This window comes from Saccopteryx leptura, chromosome 6 (assembly GCF_036850995.1).
Source record: "Saccopteryx leptura isolate mSacLep1 chromosome 6, mSacLep1_pri_phased_curated, whole genome shotgun sequence".
NCBI classification, from domain to species: Eukaryota; Metazoa; Chordata; class Mammalia; order Chiroptera; family Emballonuridae; genus Saccopteryx; species Saccopteryx leptura.
In genome coordinates this window covers 26,917,247-26,940,194 of record NC_089508.1, presented here as the reverse complement: position 1 = coordinate 26,940,194, position 22,948 = coordinate 26,917,247, and the positions used below count along the sequence as shown (strand labels likewise).

Here is a 22,948-nt window from a genome sequence, read left to right as displayed (position 1 = left end):
CCTTTGCAGCTGGCACACCTTCTATTGGCTTTTTCTGAGTTTTGCTTCTGGCTGATGGCAGCCATTTGACAGGCTCCTCCCATTACCATGACCACTAAGCCAATGACTGCCTGAACCAGAAATTCAGAAGCCCTCATTGCCTCAAGGTAGGATAACTCTGCAAGCTCTACCCCCCTCAGCCAGGCCTGGGCTTGCTTTCCCTAGGACAAAGTCTTGCTTGGCTCTCCCCACCTTCCCATCCTGCCTCCCTCCCTCCTTTAGCTCTCCCCCAACAAATCACCAAAGTCCATTTCCCCGCTGTGCATCCAGGGGAATCTGACCTAAGACACTTGTAAATGTCAAAAATAATGGATGGACAAGGTTATTCATAACAGCACTATTCTGTAATAGCAAAATATTTTGTAAAGACTAGAAACAACTTAAGTGTTCTTCAGCAGGGGATTGGTCAAACAAACCAGCATACATCCATAGGACGGAGTCACACGCCCATCAGAAAACAGCAGCTCCTTCACACCCACAGGGAGAAGTCTCCGAGATACAGTGAAAAGTGAAAAAACAGCCCAGATCTGGCCCACTGGCTCTTTTTGTACAGACTGTGAAATAACAATAGGGTTGTTATTTTTTTTACATTTTTAAATGGTTGTAAAAGAATTAAAGGAAGAAGAATATTATATGACATGAGAAAGTGATATGAAAATCAAATCTAAGTTTCCATAAATAAAGTGACTTGGAGCACAGCCACGCTCATTGTCTGAGACTGCTTCTCCTCAATGATGGCAGGGCCCAGCAGTTGCAGAAACCATATGTTGTTCAAAGCCTAAAGTATTTACTATCTGCCCTTTTAAGGAAAACGTTTGCTGACTCCTAGTGTGGGACATGTAAACTTTTGTGTAAAAATAGAGCAAATAAGGACACCTGTTGCATGTATTTATTTGCATTACTCATGAAGCAACCTTGGAAGGATGCCCTGGGAATTAATAACAGTGGGAAGTGGATGAACGGGGAATAAGCCAGTGCTACAATGTAACGAATGCTTTTTCTGAGCCAGCCTCTGTGCCAGTAATGCATTATCTCATGCCGGTCTCTCTGTAACCCTAAGAGTTACTCCTTTCCTCCCCATTTTATAGTCAAGAAAACAGGGCAGGGAGGTTCTCTATGGTGCTGAAGGTTGCAGAACTCCCAGGTACAGAAGTGAGGTTACCAAACCAGGTAACTTCACCCTAAAGCCACCTAGCATTTGTGATTTCTTTGTCACTGTTTTACAGATGAGGATATTGAGGCTTTGAGGAGTTAAGAAGAAAAAGTCTGATGGAGGGCCTGGAGTGTGTGTGTGTGTGTGTGTGTGTGTGTGTGTGTGTGTGTGTGTGTGTGTGTAGACTATACTAAATGGGTAAAGGGGAGTCCCTGGCGACTTTGGAGAAGCCCATCCTCTTTCACTCATTCAAAGAGCACCTATTGAGTGCCTGCCACGTGCCAGGCTCTGAGATCCAAGGATGGCAAAGACCCTCTCTGCTCCAATGGAAGCTTGGCAAAGGGGCTAGTACCCACCAAAGGTGGAGGGACGCAGTGGGAGCCACAGATTAGCCTTGAGATATTCGTTGCCTTCAAGTAGGTCTCGAACATGATAGGACAGGCCTTTTTAAAAGATAATTACTCTGGCCTGACCTGTGGTGGCACAGTGGATAAAGCGTCGACCTGGAAATGCTGAAGTCGCCGGTTCAAAACCCTGGGCTTGCCTGGTCAAGGCACATATGGGAGTTGATGCTTCCAGCTCCTCCCCCCCTTCTCTCTCTCTCTGTCTCTCCTCTCTCTCTCTCTCTCTCTCTCTCTCTCTCTCTCTGTCTCTCCCTCGCCTCTCTAAAATGAATTTTTAAAAAATTAATAAAAAAAAAAAAGGTAATTACTCTGGTGAGATTCCCTGTTGTGGCTGGACCAGATTAGGGAGGGCTGAAGGCTATAGGTTCAAGCCACAAGGACCAAGGGTCCTTGCCCAGAAGATGGCATGGATTCAAAGGCTATTTTAGACATAGAGAATTCCCAGCTGTGGCTTACACAAATGGACAGAGCAGGGTTCCGAAGCTAAGATCCCAATGTAAGAGATCCAAGCAATGGCTCAGTTTTGGACATGATGAGCATTGAGTGCCTCAGACAGATCTGCAGATGGAAACACCCAGGAGGAGACACTCAGGAGACAGCTGGGGTGAGGGTGGGGTGGGGAGGCATGTGTAGAGGTGGCAGTTACAGAGTTAAGGAGGGATGATATCACTCAGGGAAAGTGCGCAGAGCAAACCACACTTCAGAGTTCCTTCCACTGTTGGACTGAGGCGTTAAGTCTGCGAACACTTCCCACTATCAAGGGAGAAATGTGTTAATGAGCAGACAGTCTCAGTTTTGAGTTATGCTCCCATCAATTCGTCTCTGACCTTCGGCACTTGCTACCACTTGTCTGCTAGCACACGATAAAACAAATGAACAAGCCGTAAATGAATATTAATGAAAAAACGTGGCAGCAGCCACTGTACTTCACTCGACAGTTTATTCTACTCATGCGTGCCTTAGCCGGGTTTTTTATTTTGCACGTACAGACGATCGTCATAGTTTCTGTTCATAAAACTGTTCCCAGCTCTAATCATGGAATTAATTACATTGATGGTTTATGGTATTTCTTATGAACTCCAGGTGCTCTGACACCTGAACACTGAGAAATGTAGGAGTAGAGAGAGTAAAGAAGGGTGGGGGGGGGTCTGGGGGGGCATTCACTCTTTGGGCAGACAGAGAACGAGGCTGTGCAGGTGCCTGAGAGGGAGCAGACAGAGAGGTAGCAGGGGGAACAGGAAGAGAGCACCAAGACAGGAGTGTTCCCAGGACTCCATCTGGCTTCTGGCTGAAGGGACAGAAGCTGCTCCTTCCTGTGACACAGGTGAGCATGCCCCAGTGCCTCCCAGGTAGCTCCGCCTCCCCTGAGACTCTGGGCACGGGCAAGGCAGGGGGGAACCCTCACAGAGGTCTGCTCCGTCTGTCTTCCCGGCTGGCCACGCGGGCTTCATGCCTAGGCCACAGCCAGGTGGCCCTTGTACCAAACCTCCAGGCACCCAACATGGTGTTGCCCCAAATCCTGCCCCAGCCCCTGTCCTGTCCCAGCAGGGAACAAGCAGGCACCCAGGCCTGCTGGGGGAAGGGGAGGGGACACTGTGGCTTTGGCACAGGGCCAGGAGCCTGCTGAGTCTGGGGGTGCAGAGCTTGAGGGATGAACAGGGGAGACCCAGGCTGGGCTAAGGCAGCAGCCATCACTCTGACATCAGGGGGACCAGCTTGGGGGGTTCCCAGGTGTCACTGTGGGGAGGGGAGAACCTGAACCATTTTTTATTAAAAAAAAATACTGAGGCACAGAGAGGTTAAGGAATTTGTCCAAGATCATTCACCTAGAACTGTACTGCCCAACAGAGCTTTCTGTGATGAGGAGATAGATGCTCTGCAGCCTGTTACCCGATACATTGACTACTGGCTGCTTGTGGCATTCGGGCACTCAGAAGTGCAGCTGGTGTGACTGAGCAACTGAGTTTTACATTAAATTAAACTTAAATCGCTCCATGTGGCTGGGCACTACCACATTAGATAGCACTGTAATAAAAATGTAAGAGTTGGGATTTGGACCCCAAAAGTCTACCTTGGCCCGTAGCTACAGGGTCAGAGGGCTCCCCCGACTCCCTCACTGCATTCTCTGTCCCTGGAAAACGTCACTCCCACCCCAGGCAGTGGCTTCCCTGCCTGGCTTGCTCTTGGGGAATCAGTGCCCTCCCAACGTTGCTGTCCTGATCCCAACTGCATTATCTTGTCCTCAGAGTTCAGAAGGGCTGTGGCAGAAAAAGAGACTGGATTTCCTGAGGACAGACCCAGGGTCATGTCACGGGGGAGCAGTTTTCAGCCCAGTCTGAGGAAAGACTTCTAAAGAAAGAGCCAGAGTTGACCAGCAACACGGTGGCCCCTGAAGAGGCAGGAGCTCCCAGTCCCTGGAATCGTGGATCCGTGTTCCCATGTGCCAGAGAGAAATCACAGGCAACCCTGCTCAGGGCGGGGCTCCAGACTGATGACTTCTGAGAGACCAGGGCGGGGGAGGTTCAGTGGGCAGTGCCCAGGGGACCAGCCCCACCTGCTGCCAGAGACACTGATTCAGCATCGTCAACAGCAGCACCGTCCCTCCCTGGTGTCCTCCCGAAAGGGCCCAGAGCCTGCTGCCTTCAAGTGTCCTGAGACTTCTCCTGCTGCTGCTCCTGCTGTGTCCACTCCTGCAACCCCCTCGGCCTCACTGGTCAGTCTGAGGCCCTGCCCCGCCCGGCTGCGTGTGAGTCACATCCCCCTGCTCTGAGATCACATCCCCTTGTTCTCAGTTCTAGCTCTTTCTGTGACCACACCTAAGTCTGAGGGGTCTGGAGCTCTTGCCCACAGACCCCAGGGGATGCCCCCGGCAGGCTGCAGGTGCAGGTGGGAGGGGGCAGAACCCTGGGGCAGGGTCTCCTGCCCAGACCACATCTTGCTCTGCACAGGAGGAAACACAGCATCCCTGTTTCCTTGCAGGTGAATCAGAGGCAGAGGTGGGCAGGGGCTTCACATGTCTGGAGGAATGTCTGGGGGGCACTGAGGCCTGGCCTAGGGCCTGACCCCCGCCTCAGAGCAGTCCTGAAGTAGGTGCTGCCTCAGTCTCCCAAGGGTCCAGAGGCCCCTCTGAGCTTCATCACTGGGTGAGTTACAAAGAAGCACATGGAAAAAGGAAGTGGTGGGAGAGGTGAAGCTATTGAATGGGAATGAAAACACAAGCCAGGGCCTATGGACACCTGACAAGGGTTCCAGGAGATTAGAGGAGGAGCAGGAGGAAGGAGAGGAGAGACCTTTAGGCTGAGGGGATAGAGCGAGGACCATGTCCCAAAGCCAGGTAAAGCTTGGCATATGGGCATCTCACCACGACCATGAGATGCCCACCTCCTGAACCCTTAAGTTCTCAGCTTATGGCCTTTGGGACCCCTCTACCCTCCATAATGTGCCCCCCACCCTTAACACACGTGCGCACACAGAGACTGAACAGGCCTGCATTACTGGACAGCAAACACAGGCCTATGACTTCAGACAAGTTCACCCGACTTCTGGACTTGCCTGGACAGGTGCACTGTAGACAAAGGCAGCAGGGGGCCTGGTTCAAGGATACACTCTTCAGGGGCATGCAGCTAGATTGCTCTTCCAGGAGCTAGAACTCTGCCCCAGGACCATAAACAGAAGATTTCTACAAGAACTGGGACTTGTTTCTTGAGAGGTCTTCACTCAGTAATGCAGCAGCCCAAAGCTACCAACTGATTACATGCTAGTCTACGGCCATACCATCCTGAACGCGCCCGATCTCGTCTGATTACATGCTAGACATCAGCTACAGCCGTATCACTTTTTATTTTTGTGAAGCCCTTTACATTTGATGCCTCACTTGATGAATGAAACAACTGCTCTAGGAACTATCGTTCCCCATTTTGCAGAAGAGAAAACTAAAGCACAGAGAAGCTGTTATTCTGCCCACGAGTCCCCCAGCAGGAAAGTGCTGCTTGTGTCTCAGGGCCTGAGCTCTGTCTGCCTTTGGCAGACACCCTCCACCCTGATGCTCACTCACCCTTGGCCAAGACAGGAAACCCCACCAGGGCCAGACACATCTTCAGGTGGTCTGGGTAAATTCAGAGTTTCTAATTATCGCTGCTGCTTTTCTGATAGAAACAAAAGGCTCAGATAACCTCAGAGTCTGGGGACAAATAAGAGTGGGTGCCATTCATAGAACATCTAAAATGTGTCAGACGTGCCTGACAGGTGGTGGCACAGTGGATAGAGCATCGACCCGGAAAGTGAAGGTCTCCGGTTTGAAACCTCGAGGTTGCTGACTTGAGCACAGGTGATCCAGCTTGAGCGCTGGATCATTGACACGATCCCAAGGTCACTGGCTTGAGCCCAAGATCACTGGCTTGAGCAAGGGGTCACTGGCTCAGCTTGACAATTCTGGTCACAGAATGTCTGAGAAGCAATCAATGAACAACTAAAGTGCCACAACTACAAGTTGATACATCTCACTCTCTCCTCCCTCTTTCCCTCTCCCTTCCAGCTTCTCTCTCTCTCTCTTTCAAGTAAATAAAAATTTTAAAAATTAAAAAATAAAATCAATCAAAAAATTTAAAAATGTGTCAGACATATTTACATATTAGTAAATCCTCCTGCCTTTTTTTTTTCTTTTTTAGTGTGAAAGAGAGAGAGAGACCAGAAGGGAAAGAGATGAGAAGCATCATTTCTTCACTGCGGCACTTCAGTTGTTCATTAATTGCTTTCTCATATGTGCCTTGATGGTGTGGGCGGCTCCAGCCAAACCAGTGACCCCTTGCTCAAGCCAGCGACTTTGGGCTCAAGCCAGCTAGCTACCTTGGGCTCAACCCAAAGACTATGGGGTCATGTCTATGATCCCATGCTCAAGCTGGAGACCCCACACTCAAGCTGGTGAGCTCACACTCAAGCCAGTGACCTTGAGGTTTCAAACCTGGGTCCTCTGCCTCCCAGGCTGACACTCGATCCATTGCAGCACTGCTTGGTCAGGCTTCTCCAGATGATTCTATAAGGTAATGATGCCATCCCCATAGTAACAGATGAAAAAACTGAGGCTCGTGAGGTTTAAATCATTTGCTCAAGGCAGCATAGTTGTTAAGTGGTAGACCTGAGATTCAAACCCAGACTCGTTGAAGCATAAGACATAAATGATTTCACAACTTCCCCCCTCACACACTACTGCCTGCTGTGGGAGCTCTGACCTTGACCCAAGAACGCCAAAGAAAGAGATGTGGAATGAATTTGTTTCCCAAGAGTGTGTCTTGGCCGGAGTCTCAAGGAGACACCCCCCCTTGCCCGCGGTACCCGATTCCCTGGAGAGGCCTCTGCTGCAGTCCTCGCCCTCCGCTCAGTGCACCTGTGGGCGGACATGTTAGGCAGCGGTCAGGGGCTGAGGCTGGGAGGGAAACGCAGTGTGGGTGACCTGCTGGAAGCAGGAAGGTGGTAGCTCCAGAAGTTTTGATTTGCAATCTTCATTTTGCAAGGAATGGGGATTTTACTTTTCAAAGAGCCCTGGACTTCCTTGAATTTTAGACCTTTCACAAATATTTTTTTAGGAGAAACCGCCCCCCACACACAAAATGCCTGTCGCAGCTACTCACTTCCACAATGAATCACGGACACAAAACCACAGCTATGTGGCTAACAAAGGAACTATGTGTTTTCACATTTTGTTATTGGAAATCATTTAGCAATCTTCACTATGTCATCTTCAGACAGACATACAGACAGACAAGCATTATACTCCCCACTGGGTCCTAAGCAGCCAATCCTACAACCGTGGTCATCTGATGACTGCATTTAACACACTTTCCTTTTCTAATCCTTTTCTGGGAAGTTATTCTGCAAGACTTAACTCTTTATCCTCAGCCCCACATCAGAGGTGGTTAGTGTGAGTGCGTGTGCATCGTGCATACAGGTGAGCTGGTGATTAGGGGAGGATAAGAAGGAATGCTGACATTTTCACTCAGTGTTCCAAGTGGAAACAAATGTACATTTCAGAGTCCCCTTTCTATTACTGTTATAATACAATCCTCCCTGTGTATCCATATGGATTGGTTGCAGGACCCCTCCCCACACATACCAAAATTCATGAATGCTCCAGTCTCTTGTATAATATTGTGTATCATTTGCATATAACCTATGCATAGTCTCCCATATACTTGAAATCATCTCTAGATTACTTATAATATCTATTGCAATGTAACTGTGTAAATAGTTGTTATACTGTCTTGTTTAGGAAATGATGACAAGAAAAGAAGTTTGTACATGCCCAGTACAGACTCATAGGCCTAAACATAGCGTACATGTCAGCAACAATGTAAACATTTTTTTCTAAATGTTTTCTTTTCTTTTCTTTTTTTGCATTTTTTTTTTGAAGTTGGAAACGGGGAGGCAGTCAGACAGACTCCTGCATGCACCCAACCAGGATCCACCTGGCACGTCCACCAGGGGGCAATGCTCTGCCCATGGGGGGGCGTCGCTCTGTTGTGACCAGAGCCATTCTAGCGCCTGAGGCAGAGGCCACAGAGCCATCCTCAGCGCCCGGGCAAACTTTGCTCCAGTGGAGCCTTGGCTGCAGGAGGGGAAGAGAGAGACAGAGAGGAAGGAGAGGGGTAGGGGTGGAGAAGCAGATGGGTGCTTCTCCTGTGTGCCCTGGCTGGGGATTGAACCCGGGACTCCTGCATGCCAGGCCGATGCTCTGCCACTGAGCTAACCAGCCAGGGCTTCTAAATGTTTTCAATCCGTAGTTGTTTGAATTTGCAGATGTAGAACCCACTTTACTTTGCTAAAGTAATTTTCACATGGGAAGCTTACGGTGCCTGTCCTGACAGCAGTAAATTAGTTAAGCAGCGGCAGATTTAAACATCGCATAACTGGAAAAACTACTGGACCCATAAATCTGAAACTTCCTCTACACTGTGAATAAGGGGTGAAACCCGAAATATATTCGAAAACCTTGAGATCAAAAGGAAAATTCACAGGACCTGAAAAATCTCCATTATGATTTTTGAGGCATGATCTCTCAGCACAGTTTTGAACCCACACCCCTCATCTCTCTCTTTCTCCTTCTCCCTCTCTCTCTCTCTCTCTCTCTCTCTCTCTCACACACACACACACACACACACACACACACATGCACGCACGCACACACACACATGCACAGACACGCCAACCCAGAGGTTGGCATTAGCTGAGCAGCCACGGTCTGCACAAAGCAACCGGATGGGACAGACATTCCCTGGGGCATCTGAGAAAGAGTATTAACTGTCTTTCCATTCCCTTCTTGCTTCATGTCTCCCTCTTTCCTTGCAAACAAAAATCCTAGAGGATTAGGTCACTTAAATGCTATGAGTACAACCACAAGCTTGAAATGTTTGTTATTACTATTTTTTTAAAGCTGGATGCTGGAAACTGCATACATTAACGTTTTAATGACCCAACAGGCTCCCTTGCTCCTCACACGTGGCTGTGGGGAATGCTGCCCCAGGCTCTGGCCAGGTTTCTGTAGTTTTCTGAAAAAGACACCAGGTGCCATGTCATGCTCGACCCAGTCTTCTGCAGCTCCCATACCAGGCTTGCTGGTCTGCATTCACCTGAGTTCACCTGCTCTCGGGGCTGTTTAGCAAAATGGCTGCAAGCACGGGTTCTAGAGTCCTGAGCAGAGCTGAGCTGGAATCACCCGGCCTGGGATTCCTCACTGCAGAGTGGGGTAAAGGATTCTCTCCCATAGGGTCATTCTGGGGACTGGTCAATTTGCTGGAGACCTCCTACTTTTCCCAGCCCAAGTGGGACCCAGCAAGAAGCAGAAGTATTGATCCTCTCTGCTCTCTCCTGACCAGCCACTGTGGTGGGTCTTTGACCTGGAGGGTTAAGGAAGGGCTTCCCTACACAGCTGCCCCTCCCCAGAGTGACCCCCATCCTTTGTCTTTTCCCCTAACTCTGTCTGTGTCCTTGCAGATCAACCTTTTATCAAACTGTCCTCATTAAGTATGCCATCTGTTTCCTGCTGGGACTCTGACTGATACAGATAAGATCAGCTATCAAGTACTGAGCACTTAGCTATGTGGCTTAGCACTTTATTCACTTTCTTCTATTTTATTTTGACAGCAACACTGTATTTTATTGTATTTTGGCCAGTATTAGCATCCTTAATTTATACTGAGACTCAGGGAGATGAAGAAACTCATATAATATCAAACAGCTAGTGAGAAACAGAATCAGATGAAACTGAGGTCTGACTCATGACCCACGCTCTTAACCACTATGCCGTACTGTCCCTAATATTAAATTAGAAGGTGCCTGTAAAGTGCTTCGCACAATAGGCCAGCTGACTCAATAATGCTCATAAATGGTAGGTTAAAATAACAACCCCACCATACTCAAAAAACCCACAGTCCTCAGTTTATTGTGACATAACCCTAACCCAACCCTAACCACAACCCTCAGGTTAAAACCTCACTAATACCACACTAAAAATACCCTAACCACCATCCTATTGTGAAATAGAATGCCACCTCCATTATAACCCTAGTGTCACCCAGTCCAGACCAAAACATTCAGCACTGTAACTACAATTCTAGATGTCCCGTTATGCTGAGGCTGGGTCAGGGCTGTGGTGAGCACCGGGAGTCTCCCTGCATCTTTGGTCCCGGGTGCCTGCCCCCATCCCAGCGGCAGGTGGAGCCGTGCACCACGCTCCATTTATACACCATGCTTGGGATCAACAAAATTGGCCAAAAGACACTTGTGCAACATCCATTTCCTGCATGTCACTGAGCTGGTAACTTTAGTGTGAGGAGGAAAAGGAGAGGAGTGAGGAGGGCAGAGCATTAGTACAGTGCCGGACACACAGAGCAGGTGCAATGGCCCTGTGGGCAGTGATGATGAAGAAGGAGAGTTAGAAGAAGGAGAGGCTCATAGCTTTTTCCCATCACGTCGCTGCAGCTGTGGACGGATAGGAGGCCAACAGCTCACACCTCAGAGATTGTAGAGGGCTGGGCTGGAAGTCTCCCTCTGGGACCTGACCTAGGGGAGGATCCTGATACTCCTCAGCTCTGGGAGAATCCTGGAAAAGGGAGTCATTCAGTCTTCATCAGAGATCTTGGGTCTGTCTCAGCCCATCTAGGCCAGATGTCCTTCAAGCTTAACTAGGAAGGAGGAAGGTAGGCGGAAGTCTGCAGGAAGCAAACACCATTTCCCCTGAATCTGCCCACTTGCTCTGTGTGGGGGGCAAAAGAGGAGTTAGAAAGCCCCAGGCCCCTTTCTGCCCTGAGCACTTCGAGGCCTGAGCTTGCAACTTCACTAACCCAGAGTTGTGCGCTGGGCAGAGTATGGCGGAAAGAAGAGGCTGGGGGCTCTGTGGCACGGGGAGAGGCACGTTGGCCCTACCTTCACTGTGACTTGTTGGGACCCCTAGACCTAGAGTCAGAGCATAGCCAGATTGTGTGCCCAGCTGCCTCTGTCCAGAGCCGTTGTCCTTTTGTTATTCACACAGGTCCCTGAGCTCCATGAGTCTCAGGCATTTGGGTGGGTTGGAGAGGTGCACATTAACACTCTGCAAGGTCCCAGAGGCCCACTTCCCTTTTAGAGAAACCTAGAAGGGGCCTCAGCAGCTAAATCCAGCTAGAGAGGGCTGCCTTAAAGCCACACGCTTTGTGGGGGAAAGGGGAGATACTTCCCTTTGGGAAGAAGCCAGGTCCAAGGTCACCACAGAGAGCTGCACAGGCTGCACACTGCACAATTCTTGGGGTGTCTGTCATAGAGACTATGAAGTGACAGTCATCGCCTGGTAACCGAAAGGTCTGGCACGGAAAAGCCCATCTCTCCCATCTCATTGGTGGGAATGGAGTGCTTCCAACTCTACTGGGCAGGGATGGGCACAGTTGGCAGGGATTGAGTGCCAAGGGGCCCTGCACAAACCCTAATGTGGCCCCGTCTCCACCTCCAGAACAGTCTGCAAGCAGCAGGGAGAGGGCCGTGGGCAGTGAAGGAAGTTCTTAGCTGAGACACAGATCTCTTCTACTCTTTCAAAAAACAAAAAACCAGCAGCAGGGCTCCTGTGGCTTCAGACTTGGGACAATAAAACCCTTTCCGTTTGTTCTGGCCAGAAGCCCAAGAGTGATCATGTCCCTCTGACTACTACCTCTGAGCCCTCCCTCTTCCAAACCCAAAGTCCCGAGGAGGAGTTCCTGGGACTCTTCTAAGGTCCAAGAGATGGAGGAAACTGAGAAGAGGCCCTTCAGAGCTGCCACCCAGACTCCTGGCACTTCTAAGGGTCTGCTAAGCCCTGCTCTGGCTGCCCTGTAGTCACCCTTAGGAGAGGAGTATGGCCCTCAGCCTGCCCTTGCTCCAGACCCAGGGTGGGCAGGCACCCACCTGTTGGGAGCGCTGGGAGAGCCCCTTCCTGATCAATGACATGCTAGGGTACAGGCTGAGTGCAAGCTCAGAAAGGACGGACCGGAGACCACCATCTGCTCCAGGCAGCAACTGGGAATACACTGCGGCAGAGATGTTCATTCATTAGCTATTTACTGCACGCATACTATACGTCGGGCACTGTCTGGGAGCTTGGGATCATCGGAACAAAACAAGGATCCCTGCCCTCGAGGAGCTCAGATGATAAATAATAAATATCATAAGCAAATTATACATCATGCCAGAAAGTAGAAAATAAAAAGTACTGTAGAAATAAAAAGTGAGTCAAATGAGGGGACTCTTAAGCTGGAGGTTTACAGGTCCAGGGTCATTCAACGGTTGGGTACTCATCTAAGAGACTATGACGGGAAGCACATCTCCTAGTGTTGTGCATAGCAGCCAAGGTGAGCCTCAAGGTTAAAACCTTCAGAAGAGCCTGACCAGGCGGTGGCGCAGTGGATAGAGTGTCGGGCTGGGATGCAGAAGGACCCAGGTTCGAGACCCCGAGGTCACCAGTTTGAGAGCGGGATCATCTGGTTTGAGCAAAAGCTCACTAGTTTGGACCCAAGGTCGCTGGCTCCAGCAAGGGGTTACTTGGTCTGCTGAAGGCCCGCGGTCAAGGCACATATGAGAAAGCAATCAATGAACAACTAAGGTGTTGCAACGCGCAACGAAAAACTGATGATTGATGCTTCTCATCTCTCTCCGTTCCTGTGTGCCTGTCCCTGTCTATCCCTCTCTCTGTCTCTGTAAAATAAATAAATAAATAAATAAATAAATAAATAAATAAATAAATAAATAAAATAAAAAAACCTTCAGAAGAGGTCAAGGAGGGCCTCAGGGAAAGTAACCCGCTCCCCTGTAAGAGGTAGAAGCAGATACTGCAGCCCAGCGTCACGACTGCCGAGGAACAACAAGAGCAGCATTTGCAAGGCTCTGCCCAGTCCACCAAGAAATCTTTCACCCACACCGTTTTAGTTACTGCTCACAGCATCCCAGTGAGGAGAGAACTAGCCTTTCAATTTTGCAGACAGAGACATGAAGGCTTAGGAAAGTTACGTGCCCACGGACACTATGCCAGCTGGAAGCAAAACTGGGTCTCCTAACTGTAAGTCTTTCCGAAATAGTGTTGTCAAGGGTTAGGAAATTCCAGAAAAACCCCAGGGGGCAAGCGTGGGGCTCAGAGTTACAAAAACAGAATGAGAAAAACAAAGACTAAGAAAAGAAAAAAGACAAGAAAAGGAAGGAGGGCAGTCAGCTCCCAGAGGTCCCAAAAGCTTGACTCAGTCAGGATGACAGGGTTGAGTCAACCTTGCAGGGAGGCGTCATGACACGGCAGGAAAGATGTGGCTACTTAACCCCGTCAGAGCCTTGCTGGTGAGGACTTGAGGCCAGACTGCTAGGGACAGCTAAGGTCCGCCCTGGTGAAAGGCATCACATGTCCTTGTCACAACTTTGGAAATGGATAAAGGGGGAATGGACACATTTCACCATGGGAGATGTTGAATAGACAAGCCAGAGGTCACCATCTGAGGTCATTAACTGTTGACCTCAGAGAAGGTCCATTCTATGGGGAACTGTAGCCCAGGGAGGGCAGGACTTCCCCAAGTTCTCCTAGCATGAGTTGATCTCTCATTATGTCCCAGGGGTATATTAGAGAATGGTCTTGGGTCCAAGGGACTTCAATGAGGAGGAGGGAGTGTGGATAAATGGCCTCACCTCTCTCAGCCTCGTCAATAGAACAGGGACATTGGGAACCCACTGCAGGGAGTTGTGAGAAGTCAGCGAGACAGTGCGGGCAGACAGCCAAGCCCATTCACTGAGCCCATGTTTACTCAGCTTAACTCCGGGCCAGTCTTATTTGAGGTGCTGGAGATATATCAGCCAAGGAAACGGATAAGATCACTGTCCTTCTGCTAACAGCCTCGACAAACAAGGAAACGGACTCTCTCCTAGAGCCTCCAAGAACTCAGCCCTGTGACATCTTGACTTTAGCCTGGTTAGACCCATGCCAGATGTTTGACCTGTAGAACTGTAGGATACTAATTTGCCTTGTTTTAAGCTGCTAAATTCGTGGCAATTTGTCCTTGCAGCCATAGAAAACTAATATGGAGGGTGCAAAGAGATGGCTTGTGCAGAGAAGCTGCCCTCTGGGGAAGCAGCCCCTGAGAGTTACCACCCTGGGGTCCACAACTCCCCGATGCCTCCCTGCCACCCGTTTGCCGTGCTCAGCGCCGTCCTTGAGGCCCGTTGATGCTCAAGTACTGACTAAGCATGCTTAGACATCCACAGGGGCCAGCCTCTAACTCTCAGGTCAGGCTAAGGAGCAAACCCAGTGGAAATCTCTCCCATTCTGAGAAATGTATGATACTTCCCCTGGTAGAACAACCAAGCCGGACAAAGCCACCACTGGTGCTACTGCTGCATCTGCTGCATCTGCTGCATCTGCCAGTCACACTTCCCCTGAGGCCGGGTCTGGGCTCTGACTTCTCCCAGAGCATGTCTGCACACACACATACATACCCCCCACCCCTCCACACATAACCACACCTGGTTTTCTGTCTGCTCTTTGCCACAGTCTTCTGTCCACCCAAGTCCCCAAGGCAGAGAGAACCAGCTGCTGATGGCTAACATGGACTGAACACTAATTCAAATCAGGCACTATACTAAGTGCTCTATGTGTAGGATCTTATTTCATTCTCTCTGCAATTCTATCAGGTAGAGACTACTGACTCGGAGAGGTTAGGATGCTTATCCAATGCTGTACTGCTGGTGAGTAGTAAATCCAAGACTGGAACCCAGGATTGTCCAAAAGCCCAAGCTAGGACCCCTGCTACTCAAGGTGTGGTCCATGGATCAGCAGCATCAGTAGCACCTGAGACCTAACACTCACCCCAGACCTGCTGAATCCCAAGCTGGGTGTTAACACGTTCCCAGGTGATTCACTCCCCGTCGCAGTGTTGAGAAGCACTGTATAAAGCACCGTTTTCTGAGGTCTGCTGGTTTCAAGTTGTTATAACCACTTTCTTCCCCAGTGTCTCAAGACCCTTCCCCAGCTTCCTGGCTTTTGCTCCCCAGGTGGGGCGGCCCTCTGCTCAGCCTTGGGGAGCAAGCCTGGACCTGGGGCTCAGAAGGAGCAGTCAGCCCAGGCCCCAGCTGGACAACGTCAATCCACGTCTGGCTCTCCGCAGGGCGTGCTGCCTGCTGCCTGAGATTCTCCTGGCCCCTCCCTCTCATCTTCCCTCTGGGACACAAGTTTGTTGGCCTCTGTCTAACCCTCTCCTAAAGGGGGCCTCTGGCTGTCACCGAATCACTACAGTGTTTCCCCCTCTTGGACATTTTGTATCCCTTTCTCGCTCCTAGAATGGCCCTGAGTAATGTCACTCCCTTTCACTGGACACCAAGGGCCTGTCCAAATTGCCATCAGGAGAGGCAAGCGGCTGCTTGGGAAACCTGGCTAAGCTCACAGGAAATGTCTGACACCGCAAGGCAAGCAGGATTTGGCCTCCCAAAGCAAAACACAGCTGGGCTGACAGTGGGCCACTCGGACTTCCCCGGATTTCATGGCACTGAGGTCCCAGGGCAGAGAGACCGGGCTGGCTTGAAGGCTGCAGCTCATTAAAAACATCACAGTAGTCGCTGGCCAGGGAGCCTGTGAAGCTCAAAGAGGGTGGCCCTGCTGCGGGCAATAGACCTCACCCTAGGCCTTCGCCTTCCAGCACCTCCTGCATATACGAACCTTCGAACCTTCACTGGGAGAGCCAAGGCTCCCACAGCTCGTCCTCCCTTCCTCCCAGCCTCCTCCTCTCCCCAGCATCAAGCCTCATTCATTTACTCATTCATCTTCTGTTGATTGAGCACCTGCAGTGCCCGGTACCAGGGCCACGTTCCTGAATGGGCAGGACACAGCTCCTGGTCCAGTGAGCAAATAAACCGACCACCCCAAGGCAGCACGACAAGTGCTACAGAGGAAGGCAGGGAGCCTGAGCCCCTCCTGCACTCTGAGCAGCACAGGGGGGCATGCCCTCCGTCCCAGGCCCAGCTTGGACCAAGTGACAAAGTACAAATACAGACGGAGTGCTTTTTTTTTTTTATAAGCTAGGACAGTGAGAGGAGCTGCGGGGAAATCCAGGGTGTAAGAGAGAGAGTCCCTGCCTTCCAGGATGCAGACCACACAGTCTGACTGCAGACACAGGGCGCAGACCCTCAGGGGTGCGTGCAAGGGGTCAGATAGCTGGGCAGACGTGATGGGCAGGGGAGGTTGGTAGGAAGCGGGGATGGGCTTTGAAGAATGTGAGGAGCAGGAAGGGCTGGCAAGATGGGGCTCGGGCTGTCAGATAGCTCTGACTCGGGGGTGCGAGGGCAGAGTGGCCTGCCAAGCACCCACCCTCACACACATACACACTCTCACATACTCACACACACACACACTCACACACACACTCAAATACTCACACTCTCTCACACATACTCACATACTCACACACACACACTCACACACACACTCACATACTCACACTCTTACACACACTCACACACACACTCAAATACACTCTCTCACACACACTCACATACTCACACACACACACTCACACACACACTCAAATACTCACACTCTCTCACACACACTCACATACTCACACTCTTACACACACTCACATACACTCTCACACACTTTCTCACACACACTCACACACACTCTCACACACTCACACACACACACTCTCACACACACTCACATACTCACACTCATACACACACTCACATACACTCTCACACACTTTCTCTCTCACACACACTCACACACACACTCACACACACACTCTCACACACTCACACACACACTCTCACACACACTCACATACTCACACTCATACACACACATACACTCTCACACACTTTCTCTCTCTCCCCCCCCCCCCCCCACACACAAGATCAGCATTATGAAATAACTGAATCAAACAAGCCAAAGAGAGCTTGCAGGGAGAGAGCCCAGCTGGAAGGATACAGCTCCCACCCTGCCCCTGGCAGACCCTGGAGCTGGTATCACTGGGGCTCCTTCAGGTGCCTTCCCACCACCTGAGCCCCAGCTGGGACTAATCTGAGCAAGGCTCAGGCCCTGCCCACCACCCCCTGCTTGGTTCACCTAGGCACTTGGCTCAGCCCCTCTTTCTGCCCCAGCGTCTCTAGGCCTTGGCCTAAGGGTTTGGCTTTCCTGGTTTCGACCTTGGAGCTCCCTAAGCATCAACCTGAATTCATCCTTCAGCTCTTTCTGCTCCTGGCTGCCTTCGAAAACCACCTGCTTGGGTGGTTGGCGCCTGGAACCCCACCTCACCAAGACCATCATCAGCCCAGCCCCGTCTTCAGAGTTGCCAGACAATCTCAAGCTCCTCTCCTCTCTCTCCCAAGCTTTCCTGCTGGGGACCTGACCTAGTGGTCGGTCTCTTCCCCCCCACCCCGGCTCTCCCGGCTTCCGAAAGGGCAAACCCTTTTTTCCCCTTAGCTCAGCAAGACAAGGTTGCAACATTTCATAAAGAACTTCCAAAGTAGAAATCGAATGGAAAAACTAACCTGAAAAACCAAAAGGAAAACATAGCCCTCTAGAAATGGACCGGTTTACAAAGTTCAGATTTCCTGTCCTGAGCTAGAAAAAAACTCTAGCCAGCTTGGCTGGCAAGCATGCCAGGAAATCCTGCCCTGGAACCTTCCCTCTGCCCACTTTCCCTCTATCCACCCCCACCCCCCCATCCTTCTCTTCCCTCCAAGGAGAGAGGTGAGCGTTGGGTGGTGAGTGAACTGAACAGGTTTTTTCTGGCCCAGGAGTCCCTTCCTGCATCACAGAGACCACAGGTGGAGAAGGAGCAGGAGAAGGAGAGACATTCATAAAGAGTGTACCATGTGCCAGGGACTGTTCTAAGTGCTTTCCTTGTATTAACTAAGCTAATTCTTAGGACAATTCAATAATTATGGTGATCATCACTGTCCCCACCGCACTGATGAAGAATCAGAGAGGTACCCTGCCCACAGTTACCCACCTAGGAAGTGGCGATGCCAGGATTAGCACCAAGAGAGCTTGGTCTCAGGGACATGTGCTCGTCAGCTTTCTTTGACCTTGCCCCTTCCTGTCCACCCCAGCCTGGCAAGCCTATGCCAACCCCAACACCTGCTCTCCTGGACCCACCGCTGGAGGTCAAGGAAAGGGGAGGACAGTGGGGGGGGGACAACTTCAGCGTCCTCCAAGATCGTCACCAAATGGCCCTGAGGAAGGAGGTTCAGGCCCTCCATCCTCCCCAAGGAGGGCACTTACCTGGCCGGTGGCAGCTGTGGTGTCAGGGGCTGTGCTCTGGCTGCCATGCTCTCTCTGGCTCCGCTGCTCCTGCGCAAGTGGGGTGAACCCTCAGCTGAGCGTCGGGGGGCTGGCCTGGAGTTCTGGGGGTCAAATTCCTCGTCAGGGATGACCTCCTCACAGCGAGCTCCGCGGAAGCCGGAGCGGCACACGCAGAGCTGGGGCCGGCTGCAGGAGCCCCTGTTCTGGCACGGGGGCTGGCACACAGCTGGGGAGACAGAGAGAAGGGTGAGGGCAGGGGCCACAGGCCAGCACCCACCTGTCTCAAGGGCCCCCGGCCTGTGCTGCCTGGCCCCTCCACTCCAGCAGGAAGCCAACGGCTGGCCTCCAGAGACTCCCTGGCCCCTTCTCTCCTTCCCTCCACGCACAGGCCACAGCGTGAGGCTTGCCCGTCATCTGAGACAACCAAAGACCAAATGACCAGCGGTGTGGTGCTGCTCACCACCGCCACCTCCAGCGGAATCTCCCGGCATTGTGTTATACACTCAACAGTCTCCTTCTTGTTGTCTGCCTGTCTACCAGACTGGAAGTCCCACAGGGCTGACATTAGACATTTTGTTTTGTTCCCTCCTCCTGTAGCTCCAGAACTTGGAATAAAGACTGTCACACAGTAGCTTCTCAATAAATACTGAGTGAATGAATGAATGAATAACGAATGAGTATCTTTTACAGAAAAGGACTCAAGGCTGGCCTGAAAGTCAGGGGTTTGAGTTGTTGGAGGGTTTCTGTCTTCCTCAAGTCATGTGATCTTGACCTTACTGAGCCTCAGTTTCCTCATGAATCACATGAGGGTGGGCTGAAGAGGTTGGGGGACCCTAAGGGCATCTCAAAGGCATCTTCAGCATGACAGTCTCTCTTCTTCTTCCTCTTCTGAGAACCTCTGATCTGAAGCTCCCACCTTGCTCAGCAAGTGGAGGAACTCCTGACCAGGAGCCGGAAGGATTCTGTCTCCTGGACCCTGGGTCCAGCCTGGGGGTAGAGTGGAGCTGAACGGGACCCCTTTCTCCAAGCCAGTACCGTGCAGCAGCCACTGGCCACGGGGACCATGACCTCTCCCTTCACTGCCTTTCATCACCGTGCAACATCAGAGTCACCTCCAGTGACCAGCGGCCAAGGGAGAGTCACATGCAGGCCCACACACTGGAGTGTGGCCCACCTCTCCCAGGACCTTCCCTGGAGAACAGGTGGGAAGTCAGGAGCGCACAGTAAGGCTATGCTAAACCATCTAAACCAAGTGTCATACATTTGTTTGACAAATACAGTATTTGCTGAGCCCCTACTGTGTGCTAGGCACTAGAGACAAAGCCTTTGTCCACATGGAGCTTGTAGTTGAGTGAGGAAGACCAATAAGAAAAAGAAAACAATAGTATAATGTTGTTTCAGGCAACATCATGGGTGATATTCAGGCACTTTAGATGGGGGTTAGGGCAGGACTGTCTGAAGAGTGAGATGTGACCGGTGCAAAGGAGGTGGAAGGACGAAGATATGGGCAGACTTGAGCAGAGGGACAGGCAAGTGCAAAGCTCTGGAGGCTGGAAGAAACATGGAATGTTCTAGGAGTTGTCAGAGGTCCAGGGAGGCTGGGGTCTGGTGATAAATAGCGTGTGAGAATATTCAGCGAGGGAAGCAGAGGCAGATCTCACAGGCCCCACCTGAGTGACTGCCTGCCAGGTCCCTGTCACCACCACCACTGGAGAAGGCCCCACAGCCAAGCCAGGGCCAGCAAACGCTGGGGAAGGAGGTGTGTCCAGGCCAGGTCTCCACCCTGGGTTTTTAGGAGGGAGTCGAAAGAGAAAACCTGAGAGGTTTACCACGTGGACCATGAAGCTGCATCACTCCAAGTCCTTCAAAGCCACACCTCTCTACTGACAGATACCCAAACCTTGCTGTGGGTGACAGGAAGGTCATGCAGCAGTCTCCCGGTTTAGGTGTCACTTCCTCCTTTGAGTGGGTGTCCTTGCCTCTAAGATGGTCCTTCAAAACCAATCTAACAGGCCCTGGCCGGTTGGCTCAGCGGTAGAGCATCAGTTCGGCGTGTGGAAATTCCGGTTCGATTCCCGGCCAGGGCACACAGGAGAAGTGCCCATCTGCTTCTCCACCCCTCCCCTCTCCTTCCTCTCTCTCTTTCTTCCCCTCTCACAGCCAAGGCTCCATTGGAGCAAAGTTGGCCCGGGCGTTGAGGACAGCTCCATGGCCTCTGCCTCAGATGCTAGAATGGCTCTGATTGCAGCAAAAACAATGCCTCAGAGGGGCCAAGCATCACTCCCTGGTGGGCATGCCAGGTGGACTGGTTGGATGCATGCGAGAGTCTGTCTGTCAGCCTCTCCCCCGCTTCTCATTTCAGAAAAAATACAAAACAAAACAAAATAAAAAACCAATCTAGCTTCCACCTTTCCCCTCCTGGGCTCTGAGCATAGTCCATTCTTAACTTTAACATCTTCCATTCTCTAAACCCCAAACTCGTGTCTCACAGCGACTCACTTACTTCTGGTTCTGCCTTACTTACTAACACATTCTTGCAAACATTTAGTAAGCACCCTCTCTTGGTCATACTGGGTGTAGGGGGTGCAAAGACAACCAGACTGGTCCCTGAGTAGAGGAAGCTCTGCCCAGTGTGGGCTCTCATAACCAGGGAAGGCCCTTGCCACACGGGGAGTCAGGTCCTCAGTGCAAACCAAGCTTTGGTTGGTATAATGAACAGCTCATGGAAATGGGTAGTTGGGGTGGGGACTATAAAAATGGCGTTTAATATGTATATATCACTGTGGTAAATACAAATTCTAAAAGGTTTCCAAACCAGCCAGATTTGTTGGTGGTAAAAAACCCACTTGGGAAGATAACTTTTCTGGATCAGATCTTCTAAGAAAGATTTTCCAATGAGTTTTAGGTTTCTAGAGGTGTTGAGCCAGCCCTCACGGACTTCATTTGCATCCATTCTTGTATTGTTTTCAGAAATCCCAGCAAGAGCCGACTTCCTCGCTCAAACGCTTCAGTCTTGTTCTGAGCTAAACCTCTACACTATGGGATTGGAGCATAAAGCCCTCTCCTCTCTCTTCATTCCCCCAAACTCCCCCAAAATGGCTGCAAGCAGTGGTTCCAACTCCTTGTCTATGAAAGGGTACATTTTTATGACAGTTTTTTTTCTGGTCTGCTATAAAACAAGGGAAATGAAAACAGTTTCCTGAGTTGTTTTGTGATAGTTTTTGTTCCCTTATTTACAATTAAAAAAAAAAAGAAAAAAGTCTTTTATTTTGAAATAATATCTTTTCTACTTTTTTCGTGTGAAAGTGTTCTTTTTCTAATTAAAAGTGATGGCGCATGGTAGTTTGTTCTAACATCTGCACTTGGCAAAATGGAAAGCTGGCTACCATACTTTGGTGCCGAAGATGTTTTTGGATACTTCACAGCCAGGAGTTTGGGAGCCTTTGGGAAGGGGAGGCAATAGTGGTCACATGTCCATTTGTTTAAAGGAGACTGAAGCAAAACATTCCTCTGTCAAATGAGCACTGGTTTCAAAACTGAAGTATCCGAAAGGAAATCAGCCATCCCAGAATGACCGGTGGCAGATCTGCTGTGCCACGCCGCCGTTGGGAGAGACAGCTCCAACCAGCACCGCGAGAATTTTAAGAGAGAAAACTCCCCAACATGGCGGCCCGGGAAGACTTCTAGAGCCTCATCCCTTCCATTTTCCCTCAGGAGCAGAGATTGTGCCTTACACTTGAGCAATCGCCCCAGGATGGGGGATGCGGCTTGAATGAATCTTTGCTGGCTGATTATTGGTGATGTGTGAGGAGGCACAATGCCATGATGGCCATGTTTAGCCATTGAGGACACACCCCACTCCGCCCCCTGTTGAAAGCTGGCACCCTCAGACAACCGGAAGGTGACGCTGTCACCAGCCTCCCTGTGCTCACTCGCCAATGCCCGTCTTTGGCCATTCGTAATCGGGGCTCCTCCACACTCCCCTGGCACTCCCTCCCTCGCTGAGGCTCGGGCATGTGGAAAGTTTCAGCCTGGGAGTTCAGCTCTGTGGAGTGAGCAGGATGCCAAAGGAGAAGGGGAATAAAAAGAAAACTCTCAACATTGCTTTGAAAGTAAGAAATAGAAGGCATTGTTCCTCCAGCCCCCTACCTTCTGGCTGTGCCCCTTCTACCTTCTCTCTGCTCCAAAACAGTCAAGCAGGGGTTTGCTCAGATTTTCCACACAAAACCCCCACCTTTGGGAGGAGACCAAACTTGGAATGGGCAGGCCTGGGGGAGATTCTGGAAACAGCTCCCATTGTTTGGGCTGCTCCTACCATGCGCTCAGAGCCCCTGCAATCCACTACTCGGTAGCAGTAAGAACACGGGGTTGGGAGTCAGCAGAGTTTAATGTGACTCCAGCTCAGTCACACCTCAGCCGCGTGACCTTGGCCAAGTCCCATCTCATTGAGATTCTCCAGCCAGTGCTTCAGGTGTCTCATCCATAAAGTAGGTCTGATCTCTGCCTCAAAGAGTTCTTGTGACTCTCAACAGAGATCATGGATGTGGAAGTACCTCGCACGCTTTAAAGCTGTGCTGTCCA

General features: G+C 50.8%; 1 protein-coding gene across 1 annotated transcript in view; it reads right to left on the bottom strand.

The window, feature by feature from the left end:
• LTBP2 (latent transforming growth factor beta binding protein 2) overlaps nt 1-22,948 on the bottom strand; it is a 100,938-nt gene that overhangs the window by 59,437 nt on the left and 18,553 nt on the right. Inside the window, exon 3 of the mRNA XM_066344034.1 lies at nt 18,347-18,593. Within this exon, the coding sequence (XP_066200131.1) occupies nt 18,347-18,593 (247 nt within the window). The remainder of the gene's footprint in view (nt 1-18,346; nt 18,594-22,948) is intronic.